This window comes from Callithrix jacchus, chromosome 16 (genome assembly GCF_049354715.1).
Source record: "Callithrix jacchus isolate 240 chromosome 16, calJac240_pri, whole genome shotgun sequence".
In the NCBI taxonomy this organism is placed as follows: domain Eukaryota; kingdom Metazoa; phylum Chordata; class Mammalia; order Primates; family Cebidae; genus Callithrix; species Callithrix jacchus.
In genome coordinates, this window is record NC_133517.1 from 21,501,949 (window position 1) to 21,524,514 (window position 22,566).

Here is a 22,566-nt window from a genome sequence, read left to right on the forward strand (position 1 = left end):
CTATGGTAATAAATTGCTTCCTGAGTAACTTCTAATTTTTCTTGACCCAAATATAAATTATTTATTTATTTATTCATTCATTCATTCATTCATTCATTTATTTATTTATTTTACGAAGTCTTGCTCTGTTGACCAGGCTAGAGTGCAATGGCACGATATTGGTTCACTGCAACCTCTGCCTCCCAGATTCAAGTGATTCTCCTGCCTCAGCCAGTTAAACGATTAAAAATAATTAACTTCAGGACATTAAAACATAGTAATCCAATAAAAGTAATAATCATGCCTGTAATTCCAGCACTTTGGAAAGCCTGGGCAACATAGTGAGACCCTCTAAGCAAGTAAAATAAGTTATAAATAAATGAGACACTACCTATAGTACTTACTTCTGTATAACATTTTGTAGGCTCAACATCATACCCAGTTCTCCTTTCATCTTTTCTCTGTTTGCACGGCATTCTGCCAAGTATCGAAGAGCCTACAGCACAAACAGTAATAAGTTAATTCATCTGACGAGACTATTTAAAATTAAAACTACTACTAACTTATTGCAAGAAAAAAAAGAGAAAATAGGTTTCTGTTTTTAGAATAAAATCCTTTAAATGTGATAATTCAGAATTATTCCTTAGGGAAGAAATGATCCTTTGAGCTGTAGTAGCTAATCCACTCTCTGAAATGAAAGTTCGTGGCTGGGTGCAGCGGCTCATGTCTGTAATCCCAGCACTTTGGGAGGCTGAGGCAGGTGGATTACCTGAGGTCAGGAGTTCAAGACCAGCCTGACCAACATGCAGAAACCCTGTCTCTACTAAAAACACAAAAATAGCCAGGCATGATGGCACATGCCTGTAATCCCGGCTACTTGGGAGGCTGAGGCAGGAGAATCACTTGAACCTAGAAGTGGAGGCTGTAGTGAGCCAAGATCATGCCACTGCACTCCAGCCTGGGCAACAGGGCAAGACTGCATCTCAAAAAAAAAAAACAAAAGCAAAAACCACCATCCATATCAAACACATCAAAATCATTTGCTGAAAATCAGTAATAAGGTTTCAGAAGAAGCCAGAAAAAGGAATTATATAAAAGAAGAACAAAGATAAGAATTACAGCAGTTTTCTTACTAGAAATTATACATGTCAGAAGACAACAGAGCAAAATCCTTTTTGTTTTTGAGATGGAGTTTTTGCTCCTTTGCCAAGGTCGGAATGAAGCAGCACAATCTTGGCTCACTGCAACCTCTGCCCCCACCCCTCCCCCCAGGTTCAAGCGATTCTCCTGCCTCAGCCTCCCAAGTAGCTGGGATTGCAGGGGCCAGCCACCATGCCCAGCTAATTTTCGTATTTTTAGTAGAAATGGGTTTTTGTCATGTTGGCCAGGTTGGTCTCAAACTCCTGAGCTCAGGTGATCCACCTGCCTTGGCCTCCCGAAGTGCTAGGATTACAGGCGTGAGCCACAGAGCAAACTCTTTTAAAGTAATAGGGAAAAGAAGTCACTAGAAAATCTTCATTTCAAGAAATATTAAAGGAAGTTCTTGGGACAGGAAAAAAAAATGACACCAAAAGAAATGTGAATCTATACTGGGGAATGAGCGCAGTGGCTCACACCTATAATCCCAGCACTTTGGGAGGCTGCAGCAGGCAGGAGGCCAGGAGTTCAAGACCAGCCTGGTCAACATAACGAAACCCCATCTCTACAAAAAACCTAGCCAGGCACGGTCGTGTCAGCCTGTAGTCCTAGCTACTTGTGCAGCTAAGGCAGGAGGATGACCTGATCTTGATGGTTAAGGCTGCAGTGAGCCATGATTGCGTCACTGCACTCCAGCTTGGGCATCAGAGTGAGACCTTGTTTCTTTTGAGACAGAGTCTCACTCTGTTGCCCAGGCTGAGTGCAATGGCGCGATCCAGGCTCACTGCAACTCCGTCTCCTGGGTTCAAGCAATTCTCCTGCCTCAACCTCCTGAGTAGCTGGGATTATAGACACATACCACCATGCTCAGCTAATTTTTGTATTTTTAGTACAGATGGGGTTTCACCATGTTGGTCAGGCTGGTCTTGAACTCCTGACATTGTGATCCGCCAGCCTCGGCCTCCCAAAGTGCTGGGATTACAGGCATGAAACACCACGCCCAGCTGAGACCCTGTTTCAAAATAAAAACAAAACCCAAATAAGAAAAGTGAATCTATATTGGGGAATACAGAACATCAGAAACATAAAAATGAAGGTAAATATAGAAGATTTTTTTTTTTTTTTTGCTGGGCATGGTAGCTCAATGCCTGTAATCCCAGTACTTTGGGAGGCTGAGAAAGGCAGATCACCTGAGCTCAGGAGTTCAAGACCAGCCTGGCCAACATGACAAACCCCTGTCTCTACTAAAAATACAAAAATTAGCCAGGAATGATGGCAGATGCCTGTAATCCCAGTTGCTAGGAAGGCTGAGGCAGGAGAATCACTTGAACCCAGGAGGCAGAGGTTGCAGTGAGCCAAGATCATGCCACTGCACTGCAGCCTGGGCAACAGAGCAAGTCTCCATCTCAAAAAAAAAAAAAAAAAAAAAAAAAAAAAAAAAAAAAAGACGTTTTTAAATTTTTAATCTCTTTAAAGGATAATTGACGTTTAAAGCAAAAATATATCTACTGTAGGCTTTTAAACATATGTAGAAGTAAAATGTATGACAAAAAATAACACAAAACATGGGAGGAAGAAGGAAATACGCTCTTGTGTGATTCTTATACTATATGTTAAGGGTATGATCATTTAAAGGTAGGCTGTAATAAGTTAAAGATGTATATTACAAAACCTACAGCAACCACTAAACTAAAATAAAAACAAAAGGGTATACTAATAAGCTAACAATGACGATAAAAGGAAATCATAAAAACAACACACTTGATGGCCAGGCACGGTGGCTCACAACTGTAATCCCAGCACTTTGAGTGTCCAAGGCAGGCAGATAACCTGAGGTCATGAGTTCGAGACCAGCCTGGGCAACATGGTGAAACCCCGTTTCCACTAAAAATACAAAAATTTGCCAGGTATGATGGCACAGGCCTGTAATCCCAGCTACTCAGAACGCTAAGACGGAGAATCACTTGAACTCAGGAGGTGTAGGCTGCGTGAACCAAGATTGCACCACTGCATTCCAGCCTGGGTGGCATAAGTGAGACTACATCTCAAAAACAGAAGCAACAACAAAATCTGTTCTTCTGCCTCTTGGGAATTTTCACCCACTGATCCTTCTTAGCTCCGTCCCGCTGTAATTTTTTACTTTCCTTCCTATTCAGCCTAGCACCTATCATTTCAACTAATCCCGCCAAGATCCTAAACTCCCTTGCACAATTATTCTCCCCAACTTAACCTGGCCAAGTAAAAACTCTGGACAAATACAACTATCTGGCTCTCCAATCCTATAGCAGGCCTGAATTATATCAATTCAGTGTTACCAAAATTATGAGACCCTCAACGCTGCTGAACAACTTTACCATTCTCCTCAGTCAGCAAATCTTTCCTATTTTCTGCAAGTATGAAAGCCTTCCCCTCAAAATTCTCCCTTTCTAGTAGCTCTTGCCCTCTGAATTTAGACATGGCCTATTAAAAAAAAAATAAAAAAGACTTCCTTCTTTCAGCCCCAAGACCCTATCTATAAGCCAACACCCTCTTTCTTCTCATCCTTACTGCATTTCTTATTGAAATAGAATCCAGACTAGGAGCTGTGCCATTTTTCCCATTTGTTACTACTGTTCTCTTATACCAATGTGTCTTTTGGCTGCTAAACTTCATTCTGTGAATTCTGTGAAGGCAAAATAGAATTTTTTTCCCAAAAGAAAAAGCCTATACACCCTCTATACAAACCTGTGAAATTAGACTAAGTGGAGAATTTATCATGAGTCCTTAAGCAAAGGACAATAGATAAAATTTCCATAATGTTAATTTTTTTTAACAACTTTTTTTTGTGGGAGGTGGAATTTTCACTCTTGTTACTCAGGCTGGAGTGTAATGGCACAATTTTGGTTCACTGCAACCTCTGCTTCCCAGGTTCAAGCAATTCTCCTTCCTCAGCCTCCCAAATAGGTAGGATTTCAGGCAGCTGCCACCAGGCCCAGCTAATTTTTTGTTTTTTTAGTAGAGATGGGGTTTCACTATGTTGGCCAAGCTGGTGGTATCGAACTCCTGACTTCAGGTGATACACCCGCCTCAGCCTCCCAAAGTGCTAGGATTACAGGTGTTAGCGACCATTTCTGGTCCTATTTGTATATAATATATATAGGTATTTTTGCCAGAATAGGCAAATATAGACAAACAAAATGTAGATTAATAGTTGCCTAGGGATGGGGAGTGTGGGGGTCTGGAGAGCAATAGGTAAAAAGTTGTGGTGTGTCGGGCACAGTGGCTCACATCTGTAATCTAAGCACTTTGAGAGGCTGAGGTAGGAGAATCGGTTGAGGTCAGGAGTTTGAGACCAGCCTGGGCAACAGAGCTACATCCTATCTCTACTAAAAAAAAAAAAAAAAAATTAGCTATAAAAAATAAAAAGTTGTAGTGATGGTGGCTCAACTCTATGAATATACTAAAACCACTTAATTGTATACTTTAAATGAGTGAATTGGATGATGCTGTGTGCTTACATCTTAAACAGCTATTATAAAATAAAAACAAAATAAGTGCGTCTTTGAGTGTCTATGTGTATAATATGATCCAATCCTCAAGAGTGTTAAATGAAAAGGAAAGTGGTAGAACATTCCAAGCATGTAGTATGATACCATTCATGTTAAAGAATAAAAACAGGAACAGCCATGGTGACTCGCAGCTGTAATCCCAACACGCTGGGAGGCTGAGGTGGGAGGATCACTTGAGCTCAGGAGTTTGAGACCAGTCCGGCCAACATGGGGAAACCTCATCTCTACAAAATATCAAAAACTTGCCTGGCATGATGGGAGTGTGCCTATCATCCCAGCTACTCAGGAGGCTGAGGTCAAGGAGGATGGTTTGGGCCCAGGAGGTGGAGATTGCAGTGAACTAAGTTCCTGCCATACTGTACTCCAGCCTAGACCACAGAGGAGACTCTGTCTCAGAAATAAATAAATAAAAGGATAGAAACAATGTAGCATGTTACCATTTGTGTAAACAGACCAGACATATATGTTTCTACACATATAAATACAATTAACTGGTCTCTCAGTTTTTTACCATGTCATCTAACACTTTTTCCAAATTGTCTCCTTAATTGCAAAGATAAAACAGAGACTGAAATTACTAAAGGCAACTTACGAGTAAAGCTGAGTGGACGACTGGAGGGTTGGGATGGTCCATAAATAAAATAAGGCCAGGCAGACATCCTTGATCCTGGACGATGGCTCTTCTGTTTAATGGATCTGCTGCTAGATCCCGTAACTGGTTAACCACCGACAGAGCATCAGGCTCTTCACTCATGGTGGAGGTGGAAGAATTCATCTTCTATGCCATGCACATGAATAAAATCTTAAATTCTGTAGAAAAGGTTTGCAGAATTAGTTCTAGGCTGCTGAGGTATATTATGGCATTTGTGAAATAACCAGTATTATAACATGTTTAGAATGAAATAGGTAATGAAAACTAAATCCCACAAAAACTTAAAAATTGGCAACTCTACAGTTTAAGAACGGTAAAATGAACATAAGATGACTGAAAAAACTTGTGTGCACAATGTTTAAAGGATATCATCATCAATATTCCAATAAATTACCTTTTAGCATATATATATTTTAACAATTCAGTCACAAGAGATCTTTACAGCTCAAGCTTGTAACCTTCGCTATACTTCTCAAACTAACATTGCCAGTGTTTTTTTTTTTTTTCTCTAGACTATTTCTAGGCTTAAACAAGTGCCTGAGGGAAAAGTGGCCAGCTTACAGCTTTGCTATTCATCAGTGAACAAAAACCTAGCATACTCTGTCTATAAAGAATAAAATGCCCTAGGAAAAAGGGAGTAGAAGTCTGTAAATCAAGAAGCCAGGAAAGGTATTTAGCCTGCAGCCCAGGCCAGTCGAGTCTGAAAGATCATAGTGAATCCAGACTGAATTTAAACACATTCTGTCCATCTGAGTATGCCACATTCTACCACCTAACAGAAAAGCAAGAACAGGAAGAATGAAATAGAATTTGATGTAATTCATTTGCCAGATAAGGACACAGTCTTAGAGAAGTTCAATAATTTGCCCCCCATCACAAAAGCTAGTTAGCACAGAACTGGCCTAAAATCTTATTTACTATTTCTTAAACTCATTAGCTTTCCACTTTCCATACTTTTGTTTCTCCAGTTTTCTTTTTCCTCCAATATAGAGACTCACTCTGGTCACCCAGGCTGGAGTGTAATAGCGCTATCTCAGCTCACTGCAACCTCCGCCTCTGGGTTCAAGTGATTCTCTTGCCTCATTCTCCCAAGTACCTGGGATTACAGGCACATGACACCAGGCCCAGCTGATTTTTTATATCTTTAGTACCTGGGATTACAGGCACGTGACACCATACCCAGCTAATTGTTTTGTCACTTTAGGAGAGACAGGTTTTCACCATGTTGGCCAGGCTGGTCTCAAACTCCTGATCTCAAATGATCCACCTGCGCCCGGCTGATACACTGATTTTAAACCAAAAGTATAAGGCCGGGTGTGATGGCTCATGCCTATAATCCCAGCACTTTGGGAGGTCGAGGCGGGTGAATCACCTGAGGTCAGGAGTTTAAGTCAGGTTTCACCTGACTAACATGGTGAAACCCCATCTCCACTAAAAACAGAAAAATTAACTGGGCGTGGTGGCACATGCCTATAATCCCACCTATTTGGGAGGCAGGAGAACTGCTTGAACCCAGGAGTAGGAAGTTGCAGTGAACCAAGATCAGCCACTGCACTCCAGCCTAGGTAACAGAGTTGAAACTATGTATCACTTAAAACAAAAAAAAAAAAAACAGCCTGGCCAATATGGTGAAACCCCATCTCTATTAAAAATACAAAAAAATTAGTCAGGTGGCCGGGCACAGTGGCCCACGCCTATAATCCAAGCACTTTGGAGGCCAAGGCGGGCAGATCACCTGAGGTCGGGAGTTCAAGACCAGCCTGACCAACATGGTGAAACCCCATCTTTAAAAAAAAGAAAAAGAAATAAAAATTAGGCATGGTAGCAGGCACCTCTAATCCCAGCTACTCAGGAGGATGAGGCAGGAGAATCGCTTGAACCCCGGAGAAGGTTGCAGTAAGCCAAGATCATGCCATTGCATTTCAGCCTGGATGACAAGAGCAAAACTCCATCTCAAAAAAAAAAAAAAAAAAAAGAAAAGAAAAGGAAAAAAGAATAGAAAGAAAAAAATAGAATTTGACATAATTCATTTGCCAGATAAGGAGACAGTCACAGAGAAATTCAATAATTTGTCCCACATCACAAAACTAGTTAGCACAGAACTGACCTAAAATCTTACTTATTTCCTAAACTCATCAGCAGTTTTTCCAATTTCCATACTTTCATTTTAAAGTCAGTATATCACCCCGGGCGTGGTGGCTCACAACTATAATCCCAGCATTTTGGGAAGATTACAGGTACACACCACCACGCCTTGGTTAATTTTTGTATTTTTAGTACGGACAGGGTTTCACCATGTTGGCCAGGCTGGTCTTGAACTCCTAACCTCAGGTGATTCACCTGCCCTGGCCTCCCAAAGTGCTGGGATTACAGGCGTAAGCCATGGTGCCCAGCCACCCATAAGCTTTAAATGCTGTCACTAGCACAAATTCTATCCAAAATGGAACCTGCAGAACCAATCACTGGCTCAAAGACCCAAGAGGCAAGTCACAGCTAAAGAACCGGATACACAATCCAGCAATCCCACTTCTGGGTATTTGCCCAAAATATTTGAAATCAATTTGTCTAATAGATGTCTGCACTCCCATGTTTATTACAGCATCATTAACAGAAGCCAAGACATGGAATCAACATAAGTGTCCATCAGCAGATGAATGGGTAAAGAAAATGTGGTATATACAAACAATGGAATACTATTCAGCCTTAAAAAGAAGGAAATTCTTCATTTGTGACAACATGGACAAAACTGGAGAACATTATGCTAAATGAAATAAACTAGGCACAAAAAGAGAAATGCTGCATGTTGTTGCTTAACTGGTGAATCTGAATCAAGAGAACTCAGCAGCAGAGAACAGAATGGTGGTAATAGGCTGGGGGAAGGTAGGCGAAATGGGGAGATGATGATCAAAGGATACAAAGTTGTAGTATAAATAAGTGAGGGTTTTTTTTGGACATCTACTGTACAACATGGTGAATATAGTTAATAATAGTGTATTCCAGATTTCAAAATGGCTATGAGTTGCTGGGCGTGGTGACTTATGCCTGTGATCCCAGTGCTTTGGAAGGCCAAGACAGGTGGATCACCTGACAGGAGTTCGAAACCAGCCTAACCAATATGGTGAAACATGATCTCTACTAAAAATACAAAAATTAGCCAGGCATGGTGGCACAACCCTGGAATTCCAGCTACTCTGGAGGCTGAGACAGAAGAATTGCTTGAACCCAGGAGGTGGAAGTTGCAGTGAGCCAAAATATTGCCACTGCACTCCAGACTGGGTGACAGAGCTAGACAGTCTCAAAAAAAAAAAAAATTGCTGTAAATTTCAAGTAGTCTCACCACAAAAAATAAGTATGAGGTGACAGATATATTAACCAGCTTGATTTAATTGTTCCACCTTATATTTATGAATCATAACATCATTTTGTACTCATAAATATATGTAATTATAAATCACCAATTTATAATAAAAAAAATTTTTAATAAATCAGGGAAAAAAACAAATACTTTGGGTGGTGGCCTTTTGCATACAATGCTGGCCTTGAAACTAGAGCGTTCCATTCTAATTCAAGGAGCCATTAGATGACTATTCAGTAGGAACTATACTGAAATAAAGCTTTATAGTCTTCCCATTCCTTTGGATGAACAAAAATCAAAACAGCTAACACTTCCAATCTTCAAAGAGCACTGATAAGGAGTGGGCTCAAATCAGCATCCATCCACATAGGATCCATCAAAGATCTTAACTAATGCAGCTGGTGCTCTGTATCCACAGGTTTCAAATCCTGAGAATACTGGCTGGGCATGGTGGCTCACACTTGTAATCCCAAACTATGGGTGGCTGAGGCAGGCAGATCATAAGGTCAAGAGATGGAGGCCATCCTGGCCAACATGGTGAAACCCCGTCTCCACTAAAAACACAAAAATTAGCTGGGCATGGTGGCACACGGCTGTAATCCCAGCTACTCGGGACACTAGGGCAGGAGAATCGCTTGAACCCGGAAGGTAGAGGTTGCAGTGAGCCGAAATTGTGCCACTGCACTCCAGCCTCAGAGAGCGAGACTCAGTCTCAAAAAAAAAAAAAATCCTGAGAATATTGTACAATTGTACAATATTTTCAATTCAAGGTTGGTTGAATCAAACAATGCCATGGGTTTACTGTATAACAGAGGCAGAAGCTGTGGTCATGGCATTTCTTATGGCATTTAAAAGAAGGCAAGAAAAGCCTTGATTTGTCCCTCAAATTAGAAGGGTTTTATGTAAAACTTTAGGAGAGAATGTCTTACAGCTAAGATTCATTATCTTACTTTAATATCTTGATGATATCAAGTTACTCTGACATCTATTTCTAACTACCACATTGCTTGAAAATTTTTTTTTTTTTTTTTTTTGAGACAGGGTCTCACTCGTCACCCAGCCTTGAGTGCAGTGGCATGATTTTGGCTCACTGCAACCTCTGCCTCCTGGGTTCAAGTGATTCTCCTGCCTCAGCCTCCCAAGTAGCTGGGACTACAGGCGCCTGCCAACAAGCCCAACTGATTCTTTATTTTTAGTCCAGACAGGGTTTTGCCATGTTGGCCAGGCTGGTCTCAAACTCCTGACCTCAGGTGATCCACCCTCCTTGGCCTCCCAAAGTGCTGGGATTACAGGCATGAGCCACCGAGCCCAGCCACTGCTTGAATTCTGTTAAATGATCAATATCTTTGTGGAAAGCAGAGTTAACAAAGCAGATTTTATGAGACAGCAATAGAACAGTTAGGAAATTGAAAACAGATAAGCAAAAGTTACAACTGTAACACCAATTTGTGTATTAGATACATATATTGTTTTTGTGTTAATTTTATCAACTTCACACAAACACTGAAGCTGTTTGATAAAAATGTCTGCCTTGGCCAAGCGTGGTAGCTCATGCCAGTAATCCCACTTTGGAGGCCGAAGCAGGTGGATCACGAGGTCAGGAGTTCAAGATCAGCATGACCAACACGGTGAAACTCTGTCTCTATTAAAAATTTTTTTAAAAATTAGCCAGGCATGGTGGCGCGCATCTGTAATCCCAGCTACTCAGGAGGCTGAGGCAGGAGAATCACTTGAATCCAGGACACAGAGGTTGCGGTGAGCCAAAATTGCACCACTGCACTCCTGCCTAGGCAGCAGAGTGAGACTCCATCTCAAAAAAAAAAAAAAAAAATTCTATCTTTATAGGTTGGAAAAAATGTTTTTAAATAATACTTCAGGATTCAGTCTATCCTGCCCACTATAACCCCCATTTGGCAAAGTGAAAAATAATTTTCATTTTTTTATTTTTTGAGATAGGGTCTTGCTCTGTTGCCCAGGCTAGAGGTCAGTGGTACTATCATGGTTCACTGCAGCCTCACCCTCCCACGCTCAAGCTGTGGTTCAAGTGATTCTCCTGGGTAGAACCTTAGCCTCCTGAGTAGCTGGGACTATAGGCACATGCTACCATAACTAGTTAATTTTTGTATTTTCTGTAAAGACAGGGTTTCACTGTGTTGCCTAGGCTGGTCTCAAACTCCTGGGCTAAAGAATGTGTACATTTCAGGTTCCCAGTGGTGGGATTACAGGCATGAGCCACTGCATTGGCCAAAATTGGTTTGTTTTTTTTATTGAGACGGAGTCTTACTCTGTCACCCAGGCTGGAGTGCAATGGCATGATCTCAGCTCACTACAACCTCCACCGCCCATGTTTAAGCAACTCTCATGCCTCAGGCTCCCAAGTAGCTGGGATTATAGGCTCGTGCCACCATGCCCAGCTAATTTTGTTTTTTTTTTTTTTGAGATGGAGTTTTGTTCGTTTCCCAGGTTGGAGTTCAGCGGTGCGATCTTGGCTCACTGCAACCTCTGCCACCCAGGTTCAAGCAATTCTCGTGCCTCAGCCTCCCAACTAGCTGGGACTACAGGCATGCACCACCATACCCAGCTAATTTTTGTATTTTTTAGTAGAGATGGGGTTTCACCATGTTGGTCAGGCTGGTCTCAAACTCCTGACCTCAGGTGATCCGCCCACCTCAAACTCCCAAAGTGCTGGGATTACAAGCATGAGAAATGTTAAATAATCTAAAATATATGAATCTAAGCAATTTTTTTTTTTTTTTGAGACGGAGTTTCACTCTTGTTACCTAGGCTGGAGTGCAATGGCGCGATCTTGGCTCACCGCAACCTCCGCCTCCTGGGTTCAGGCAATTCTCATGCCTCAGCCTCCTGAGTAGCTGGGATTACAGGCACACGCCACCAGGCCCAGCTAATTTTTTTTATATATTTAGTAGAGACGGGGTTTCACCATGTTAACCTGGATGGTCTCGATCTCTTGACCTTGTGATCCACCCACCTCGGCCTCCCAAAGTGCTGAGATTACAGGCTTGAGCCACCGCGCCCAGCCGAATCTGAGCAATTTTTACAGTAATCAATAAACCATAATGTAAGTTTAAAAAAAAAAAAAAAACTTCCTACCTTCTTCTACAAGGAGTACTGCATGAAGTTCAAAAGAAAATAAGTTTTTCTCTCCCGTGTGCATGCTCAAAGAATATACAGAAAAAAATAAAAAGAAATAAGAAAAAAAAGTAAGTTTTTCCCTACTTGTGTTTTTATCTAAAATGCTAATGCCAAGAAGTGGGAACCTGAACAGAAAAAAATGAGATTGTTTAAAATGCAAAAACCTAGGCTCTATTCCCATCCTAAATAGGCATCTTTGGAGGTAGCACCCAAGACTTATTTTAATAAACATACCAGGTGATTTCTGCTGCCAAAACAAAAGAGCCACTAAAACTTTATGCTGGTGTACAAATACATGTCTTTTAAACATTACTATGAACATATGTATAAAATGCTAGGCTCTAAAACTGTAAAATGACCAGATGCCATGGCTCAGGCTGGTAATCCTAGCACTTTGGGAGGCCGATCACCTGAGGTCAGGAGTTTTGAGACCAGCCTGGCCAACATGGTGAAACCCCATTTCTTTTTTTTTCTTTTGGAGACAAGAGTCTTGCTCTGTCGCCCAGGCTGGAGTGCAATGGTACACACGCCACCAGACCCCGATTATTTTTGTATTTTTAGTAAAGACGGGGTTTCACCATGTTGGCCAGGTTGGTCTTCAACTCCTGACCTCAGGTGATCCACCCACCTTGGCCTCCCAAAGTGCTGGGATTACAGGAGTGAGCCAACACACTTGGCCCGTGAAACCCCATTCCTACTAGAAATACAAAACTTAGCCAAGTGCAGTGGCAGGCACCTGTAATCCCAGCTACTTGGGAGGCTGAGGCAAGAGAATCGTTTGAACCTGGGAGGCAGAGGTTGCTGGGAGCGGAGATCTCACCATTGCACTCCAGCATGGGAGACGAGCAGAATTCCAGATCAAAAAAACAAAACAAAACAAACTCTGTAAGAGACCTTCTTTAATTACTAAGCAACATGAAACTATGTGAACTTGGGCCTAGTTTCAGTTTTATTACTAGATAACCAAATAAACAAACTGGAAAAACCACCAGCAGTAGTAAATCAACCCCTTTATTCCAAAAGATTGGAAGCTCTTGCTTAATGGAACAAAATTGTGGGAGGAAATTAGAGTGCAGAATTAGCCTATGTGCAGACCGTATAAGGACAAACAAAAGGTTCTTGAAATTTTGTCAGTATTTAACATTTCTTTTGTCTCAGTCTGAGTTTTTACTATTATTTTTCCTTTCCTTTCACCCTGACCAAGACTTTTTACCTTCTTGTTTTTTAAATTTAAATTCAGTCTCCATAGAGACTGTCAAAAATTGTCAATGCCAACTGTATTTCATGTCATCACGGAGGGGCACTGGAAAAAGTTCTTAGTAGTAATTGACTCCATTTCAAAAAAAAAGAAAATACTGATTTCAGTTGGTAGGAGAGTCTGAGAGTCTCCAGTTCCAACAAGCTTCCAGGTGAGGCCTATGCTACCTGTCACACTTTGAGAAGCTAGCAGTTAGATGATACATGTGAGACACCTGTAATTAGGCTGCTATCTGAAAGATTTTTCCTTTTCTTACAGTCAGGATTCACCATTCAATTCAAAGATTTAATTCTCACATGTTAAGAGCTGCAGAGGGAAAACGTATAACCTAAATCCTTATTCAGTTAGGTGGCCTTTAATAAAAATAACATAGCATTGAGATTAAATCTGACTTCCCCCTTACCCGAAGAGTTAATTTGACTTTGAGAAGTTAACTCCTCGGAGCCACAGTTATCTCACGTAACAATCCTCAGCGGTTATCACATTAAAGAAAGAATGCGAAATGGTAAAATAGAACATCAGCAATTACCAAACCAGATTACTACTCGCTCATGTGGGTTGGACATCCGTTCCGCCAGGCGGTGAAGGAACCTTCTGCACTGCCGTGACACTTTAGTGCACTAAGTATCACGAAAGGAGTTGCTAAGTGCTGGAATCCCTCTCCCCACCCCCCAAAAACACAATTTTAAATATAAAAACGGGTATATTGGTCTCTCTTGAATTAAGCCTAACACCACTATGTCCTTCCACTCAGGAGACACGCAGGTGCACAAAACTAACAGAAAGTTACAAAAAATAATCTGGAGACATGAAAAGATGAGATAACACCCATTATAATGCTGGCGTTAGGAAAAGTCGGATGTGAGGTGGGACAAAGAAGTGAGCAAAGCTAACAAATCACGGGACACGTGGGGGTAGGGCGTCCTAAAGCGCCTCACTAGGACGCACTGCTGGATCTGACAAGAGGCAGGCGGGGCGCTCCCTCCGAGGCAGATTCGCTGCCTCAGTGTAGGGGCCGCTTCCCGCGGCCTTCCCGGCTCCACTGCTTTGTCTGCCGCCCGTGGACCCCACATACCGCTCCAAAGCTTTAGGAGTCCAGAGCCTGCCGCACCATTAGGGCCACACCTACGGATGAGATAGAGACCCAGGCGACGCGGAACGAGACCCTCGGTTCGCAGCCCCAGCTTCTGTAATCGCAAACAAGCGGACTAACTGAGGGAGTCAAAGAGCGAAGGCGCTGGCGGGGAAAGGCTCTGCAGACTCTTCCCAGGTGACCCGTCACCTTCGTCGCTTTTACCCTCCTATTGGCTGATAATGAGTCTAACGTAAGGACACAGTATCCAATCAGTGAAGGTCTTTTTAAAGTGGCGCGCTCATTGGTGGTTTAGGGAAATGCGCTAAGTGTTCAAGGGACAGATCCAATGAAGATTCAGGAGCACTATATTGGCCCTAACTACTCGCCGTCCACCAAGCACTAACCAAAGAAATTTGGTTCCGGGTGAGAAACTGTCGCACATTCGCGACCTCAATTCCTAGCGTTCGGAGGATGGTTGGACTTCGCTCCTGCGTTCGAAACTTCAAATTGAGGGTTTCTTCTTTAGCAACTCTTGCAATTCTAGACAGTACCTAATATTTTATTCGCTTCTGTTTTAATTCATTATTATTATTTTTTTTTTTAACTGTACGTTAGCACTGCATTAGGCGTTCCTTGGATTTCGTTTATTTCTTGTCTCCCTAGGAGCTTGAAAGATGCAAAGTACAGTTTTCGTTTGTTAAGGTAGTAATTTATTTTGGGGACGAATTTTTCTTTTTTTTGTAAGGAATCTATGATCAGAATCTTCTCAAATTCGTCATATTTTAAAATATCTTTTATGTAGTTTATCATAGTAAGGATTTAAGTTTTTGTTTTCTTTACGCATTGATTTTATTTTCAAAAACATTTCTCTAAATATAAACCTACTTTTAACGCACAGGCAGATCTTTGAGAATAATGTACCCATTGCAATCAATGAACAGATTCTGGATTCGCTCTGTAACAGTTTGATTCGGCCACGTAGCTCATATATTAAAGTCAGGAGGAATCTGAGAGGCCTCTAATAGGAAGAGTGTGGATGACAATAAATATTCCAGACTGTATTCTATGCTAATATCTCCTATACTTCGTAGGTGAATTTAGAAACCAAGCGGTTACTTCTTGAATTTCTTTGCGTTCCCTTGTTCTCGGTTATCCTATTCCTTCCAATAAACTCAAGAAAATTAGGAGCAAAGTAAGCTAAGTAGAAAACAAACGTGTCGGGCGCGGTGGCTCACGCCTGGATTCCCGGCACTTTCGGAGGCCGAGGTGGACGGATCATTTGAGGTCAGGATTTCAACACCAACCTGGCCAACATGGTGAAACTGTATCTACTAAAAATACAAAACAAAAACAAAAAACGAGCGTCGTTGCGGGCGCCTGAAATCCCAGCTACTTGGGAGGCTGAAGCAGGAGAATCGCTTGAACCTGGGAGGCGGAGATTGCCAGGATCACTCCACTGCTCTCCAGCATAGGCGACAGAGCGAGAGTGTCTCAAAAAAATCCAAAGGGCACAGCCAGGTTAAACATAATCTGTTTGGTGGACTGAATTAAATTTCGTTCAGTGTAGTTACTAAAAACAACTTAAAAAAAAAAAAACAAGAAATTAAACTTGCTATTTTTGTTAATGTTAATATATTAGAAAGTCGGACACGGTGGCTCACGCCTGTAATCCCAGCACTTTGGGAGACCGAGGCGGGCGGATCACCTGAGATCAGGAGTTCGTAACCAGCCTGACCAACATGGTGAAAACCCATCTCTACTAAAAATACAAAAATTAGCCGGGTGTGGTGGCGCGCGCCTGTAATCTCAGCTACTCATGAGTCCAAGACAGGAGAATCGCTTGAACACGGGAGGCAGGGGTTGCAGTGAGCTGAGATGGCGCTACTGCACTCCAACCTGGGTGACAGAGTGATACTGTCTCAAAAACAAAAAAAAATGTCGGGTTTGGTAGCTCATGCCTGTAATCCCAGCACTTTGGGAGGCCAAGACAGGCGGATCTCCTGAGGTCAGGAGTTCGAGACCAGCCTGACTAACATGGTGGAACCCTGTCTCTTATAAAAATAAATAAATAAATAAAAATTTTAAAATAAATACAAAAAATTAGCGGGGCATGGTGGCATGTAACTGTAATCCCAGGTACTCAGGAGGCTGAGGCAGGAGAATCGCTTGAACCCAAGAGGCAGAGGTTGCAGTGAGCCGAGATAGCTCCACTGCATTCCAGCCTGGGCAACAAGAGCGAAACTCTGTCTCAAAAAAAAAAAAAAAATTAGTTCAGTGTGGTGGGTGGCGGGCACCTGTAATCCCAGCTAATCAAGAGGCTGAGGTAGGAGTATCGCAGGAACCTGTGAGGCAGAGGTTGCAGTGAGCCAATCACAGCACTGCACTTCAGTCTGGGAAACAGAGCAAGACTCTGTCTCTAAATAAATAAATAAATAAATAATTAGATATAATCATGCTTCTGCCATTAAAGTTTTGAGAAGAGTAATTTTTCCTGCACACTGCCATTACAGAATAGATGACTGTTACTAAGAAGCAGGGGGTGGGCCAGGCACGGTGACTCATGCCTATAGTCCCAGCACTTTGGGAGGCCGAGGCGGACGGATCACGACGTTAGGAGATGGAGACCGTCCTGGCCAACACGGTGAAAACCCTTCTCTACTAAAAATACAAAAATTAGCTGGGTGTGGTGTCCTGGGCCTGTAATCCCAGCTACCCAGGAGGCTGAGTCAGGAGAATCACTTGAACCCAGAAGGTGGCAGTTGCAGTGAGTCAAGATTGCACCACTGCACTCCAGCCTGGGCACAAAAAGACTCAATCTCAAAAAATAAAATAATTGCCAGTAATAATTATCACACAAAAAAATTACCAGTTTCCTAAGCACCTATGGACTACAAGCCACAAGGAGGTATTTAAGATTTTAAGAATTTGTAGGTCGGGCAAGGTGGTTCACACCTGTGATCCCAGCACTTCTGGAGGCCGAGGCAGATGGATCACCTGAGGTTAGGAGTTGGAGACCAGCCTCACTAACATGGTGAAACCTCGTCTCTACTAAAAATACAAAAAGTAGCCAGGCTTGGTGGCAGGCACCTGTAATCCCAGATGATAGGGAGGCTGAGGCAGGAGAATCACTTGGATCTGGAGGGAGAGGTTGCAGTGAGCCAAGACTGCACCATTGCACTCCAGCGTGCGCGACAGAGGGAGACTCTGTCTCAAAGAAAAAGAATTTGTATTCCCATATTAAAATGTCTAAACCTGACACCAGCAAAGTTATACTACCTCCAGTTGTGAATCATTGCTTGTTCTTAGCCTCAGGTATCTTCCCACAGGACACTGGAATGTCAAGTTTCTCAGTAGCTGTGTTGCTTAAGACATGATTCAGATACTGGCGGTTTCATTCATTTAATTAACAACCGGTTTTTTAACGCATACAATGTGCCATAGACAATCTTAACTATGGATTCAAAGGTAAAGAAATAAAAATCCCTGCCCTCAAGAAGATCATGGTCTAAAGAGCTCAAGAAGCAGTGGATTTCAAAACTTTTTGATTAAGCAATCCTTTTGGCTTTATATGCATGTATTTAAATACATAGCTCTGATATATCTATATGTATTTATTCCTAAATTTTATACCTGTACTACCAAACTAATATGTAGTTTTGAAAATGTCAAAATAGAAATTTTTGTTTGTTTGTTTTGTTTTTGTTTTTGAGACGGAGTTTCGCTCTTGTTACCCAGGCTGGAGTGCAATGGCGCGATCTCGGCTCACCACAACCTCCGCCTCCTGGGTTCAGGCAATTCTCCTGCCTTAGCCTCCTGAGTAGCTGGGATTACAGGCACGCGCCACCATGCCCAGCTAATTTTTTGTATTTTTAGTAGAGACGGGGTTTCACCATGTTGACCAGGATGGTCTCGATCTCTTGACCTCGTGATCCACTTGCCTCGGCCTCCCAAAGTGCTGGGATTACAGGCTTGAGCCACCGCACCGGGCCCTAGAAATTTTTAAAAAAAGAGAAATAATTATAAAATGAAGCTCTAACTATCCATCCAGATGAAAATTAAGTTAGGTCCGTATATTACATCATTTACCAAAAAATTACATTCCACATACATTAAAAACTCAAACCTTGGAAACTACATATATGACCTAGAAGCAGGCAGAACCCTTGAACAAAACTGGAAACCCATTGGCCCGGCGCGGTGGCTCAAGCTTGTAATCCCTGCGCTTTGGGAGGCCGAGGCGGGTGAATCACGAGGTCAAGAGATCGAGAGCATCCTGGTCAACATGGTGAAACCCCGTCTCTACTAAAAATACAAAAAATTAGCTGGGCATGGTGGCGTGTGCTTGTAATGTTAGCTACTCAGGAGGCTGAGGCAGGAGAATTGCTTGAACCCAGGAGGCGGAGGTTGCAGTGAGCCTTTGAGATCGTGCCATTGCACTCCAGCCTGGGTAACAAACGCAAAACTCCGTCTCAAAAAAAAAAAAAAAAAACCGGAAACCCAAAAGTTAAACAAGAAAATGCACACATTTGACTTGTTTTAAAAAGCAGATGGCCAGGCATGGTGGCTCACACCTGTAATCTCAGCGCTTTGGAAAGCCAAGGTAGGCTGATCACTTGAGATCAGGATTTCGACACCAGCCTAGCTAACATGGTGAAACCCTGTCTCTACTAAAAATACAAAAATTAGCCAGGTGTGGTGGCAGGCTCCTGTAATCCCAGCTACTCAGGATGCTAAATCAGAAGAATCTCTTGAACCTGGGAGGCAGAGATTGCAGTGAGCTGGGATCCCACCACTGCACTCCAGCCTGGGCGACAGAGTGAGACTGTCTCAAAAAAAAGAAAAACAGCTCTATAGGTCAGGATCAATCCCAAGAGCTGGTTTATAGAAAGGAATGTCACAATCTCTGGAAGTTGGTGATTTTTTAACCTACTTGGATATGGGAATTTTTTTCTTTTCACTATGCACTGATCTAAGAAGAATAAAACTGTTTCAAGGCTTAGAACAACCAAATATACACCAAAATCTATGATGAATCAAAATGGTTCAACAGTTTGTCATTGGGCACCATGGTAAAAACATTCATTTAAATTGAGATGCACATGATTAACACAGATTAAGATGTAGTCCTTTCCCAACAATATGTGTTTTTGTTTGCTTGTTTTTGTGGTGAAGTTTTGCTCTGCCACCCAGGCTGGAGCACAATGGCATGATCTTTGGCTTACTGCAACCTCCATCTCCCAGGTTTAAGTGATTCTTCTGCCTCAGCCTCCAGAGTAGCCGGGATTACAGGCATGTGCCATGACACCCAGATAATTTTTGTATTTTTAGTAGACAAGGTTTTACCATGTTGGTCCGGCTGGTCTTGAACTCCTGACCTCAGATTATCTGCCCACCTTGGCCTCCCAAAATGCTGGGATTACAGGCATGAGTCACCATACCAGGCCTTTTCTTTTTTCTTTTTTTCTTTTTTTTTTTTTTTTTTTTTGAGAGGGAGTCTTGCTCTGTTGCCCAGGCTGGAGTGCAGTGGCACAATCTAGGCTCACTGCAACCTCTGCATTCTGGGTTCAAGTGATTCTCCTGCCTCAGAGTAGCTGAGATTACAAGCATGTGCCACCACACCCAGCTAATTTTTGTATTTTTAGTAGGGATGGGGTCTCACCATATTGGCCAGGCTGGTCTCAAACTCCTGACCTCAGGTGATCTGCCCACCTCAGCTTCCCAAAGTGCTAGGATTATAGGCGTGAGCCACCACCCCATCACCTTTCTTTTGCCTAACATGTCTAACAATGAATAAATCTATTTGCCTAAATAATGGCATTTATAATCCTTTAATTTCCTACTCAGAATTTGAAGGCACAAAATAGATAAGGGACTTTTTCAAGGCCATACAGTGAGTAAGAGAGCTCTGTTTCTTTCTCTTCTATTCAATAAAAACTTTAAATAGCAGATGAAATTTCAGTTATTCTAGATTCTGCCAAGAAAACTGAGCCCTTAATTTGGGTCAAGAACTCTAGGATCAAATACACTAAAAAGAAAGGTAGGCCAGGCACAGTGGCTCATGCCTGTCATCCCAGCACTTTAAAAGGCTGAGGCGGGTGGACTGGAGTTCACAACCAGCATGCGAAACACGGTGAAACCCCATCTCTACTAAAAATAATACAAAAAATTACCCAGGCGTGGTGGCATGGGCCTCTAGTCCCAGCTACTCAGGAGATTGAGGCAAAAGAATTGCTTGAACCCAGGAGGCAGAGGTTGCAGTGAGCTGAGATCACACCACTGTATCCAGCCTGGGCAACAGAATGAGACTCAGTATTAAAAAAAAAAAAAAAAAAAGAAAGAAAGAAAAGTTGTCTATTTTCTTCTCGCATCCCCAAATGGATTGCCCCATAACCTTCCACATTTATTTCCAAAGCTAGCTACACAGAACAATCATAGTTCTGCAGAATAGACCTGCAGAGGTAAAGGCCTGAGCATATATATTTTTAGACAGCTTCAATGTGAAATTTAAGAGTCACTGATCTTGTGGAGGAAACACAAATTGTATTAATTATCTAATGTGTCCTTTGTATTTAATTTTATTTATTTAACATAACTTAATTTAATTTAATTTCTGAGGCAGAGTCTCACTCTATCACCCAGGATGGAGTACAGTGGTGAGATCAGGGCTAATGGCAGCCTCAACCTCCCCAGGCTCAGGTGATCCTCTCACCTCAGCCTCCTGAGTAGCTGAGACTACATATATACACCACCACAGCTGGCTAACTTTTATATATTTTTTCTAGAGAAGAGGTTTTGCTATATTGCCCAGGATGGTCTTGTACTCCTGGGCTCAAGCAACCCTCCCGTCTTTGCCTCCAAAAGTTCTGGGAGCCACTGTGTGTGAGCCACAGTGTGAGCCACTGTGCCAGCCTATAGATTGCCTCCTAATACATTTCTACCAAAGTTGTCAACTTAGTACAATAATGATTTATTAGCTCATAGTTCCTGAGCATCAGGCATCCATGTGCAGCTTCGCTGGGTGCCTCTGGCTCAGATCTCTCAAAAGGCCAGCTGCGGCTTCAGGCATCTCAAAGGTTGAGTGAGAGAGGTTATTATTCCAAGTTCACCTCACATGGCCATTAGTAGGACTCAGTTTCTCATAGCTGATGGAAGGAGAACCTCAGTTCCTTGCTGAGTGTTGGCCAGAGGCTTCCCTCAGTTTCTTGCCACATGGGCTTCTCCTTAGGGCATCTCACATATGACACTGACTTCCCTCAGAGCAAATGAAGGAGAGCTAGAAGGAGCAAACAGGATGAAAGTCACAATCTTTTTGTTTGTTTGTTTGATTGAGACAGAATCTTGCTCTGTCGCCCAGACTGGAGTACAGTGGCATGATCTCGGCTTCAGGAGATTCTCCTGCCTCAGCCTCCTAAGTAGGTATGTACCACCATACCTGGCTAATTTTTTATATTTTTAGTAGAGCCAGGGTTTCACTGTGTTAGCCAGGATGGTCTTGATCTCCTGACCTCGTGATCTGCCTGCCTCAGCCTCCCAAAGTGCTGAGATTACAGGCGTGACCACCACGCCCGGCCAAAAGTGACAATCTTTTTGTAACCTAACCTAAGAAATGACATCCTTTCATTCTTGCTGTATTCTATTCATTAGAAGTGTAGACTCTCAAGGAGAGGGGATTACACAAGGGCATGAATACCTAGAGGCAGGGACCACTGGGGTTCACCTTAGAGGTTATCATGGAGATGTAAACAAAGAATTAAAAAACAAGGTGGTAATATATTTCCTAGCTCTATTTGGTAAGAGAAGCTAAATTCAACAATACCTTGGGCCTGGCATGGTGGCTCATGCCTGTAATTCCAACATTATGGGAGGCCAAGTCAGAAGGAACAGTTGAGGCCAGGAGTTTAAGGCTAGCCTGAGCAACACAGGAAGACCCCATCTCTATAAAATATAAAATAATATAATAAATTAAGTGATATCCCAGTAGCAATGAGATCACCCAGTACCTAAATCTTGGTTTCTAAATACCATTCCAGGACTCCTTGGAGAAATGGCTGATTTTAGGGCTGAGTAAGGAAAAATACAAGATGGCCGGGCATGGTGGCTCACATGCTGATACATCAAAGTGCTGTAATCCAAGCACTTTGGAGGCCAAGGCAAGTGGATCACCTGAGGGCGGGAGTTCAAGACCAGCCTGACCAACATGGTGAAACCCTGTCTTTAAAAAAAATAAAAATAAAAGGAAAAATACAAAATAAGTGCAGAGCATCTTAACAGTTCTAGAAAAAAGGAGATAATCAGAAAACAAAATGAACACATGTACCTAGTTAAAATAACTCCCAGTGGCCAAAGCTGAAACAATTTGAGTAAAAAAGTAAAAATCATAGTATACAAATCAAAGTGTAAAATAAATAC

At 42.3% G+C, this 22,566-nt stretch overlaps 1 protein-coding gene across 2 annotated transcripts in view; it reads right to left on the minus strand.

Moving 5' to 3' along the window:
- ARMC1 (armadillo repeat containing 1) overlaps positions 1–14,337 on the minus strand; it is a 31,039-nt gene extending 16,702 nt beyond the window's left edge. The window contains exons 1-4 of one of the 2 annotated variants that reach the window (XM_035276664.3): positions 14,158–14,337; positions 11,783–11,800; positions 5,257–5,474; positions 384–475 (exon numbers count right to left, since the gene is read on the minus strand). In XM_035276664.3, coding sequence (XP_035132555.1) covers positions 384–475; positions 5,257–5,439 — 275 coding nt within the window. In that variant the 5' untranslated portion in view covers positions 5,440–5,474; positions 11,783–11,800; positions 14,158–14,337. The remainder of the gene's footprint in view (positions 1–383; positions 476–5,256; positions 5,475–11,782; positions 11,801–14,157) is intronic. The other variant, XM_017965368.4, reaches the window with a different exon arrangement.
- Between the last annotated feature and the right edge of the window lie 8,229 nt (positions 14,338–22,566).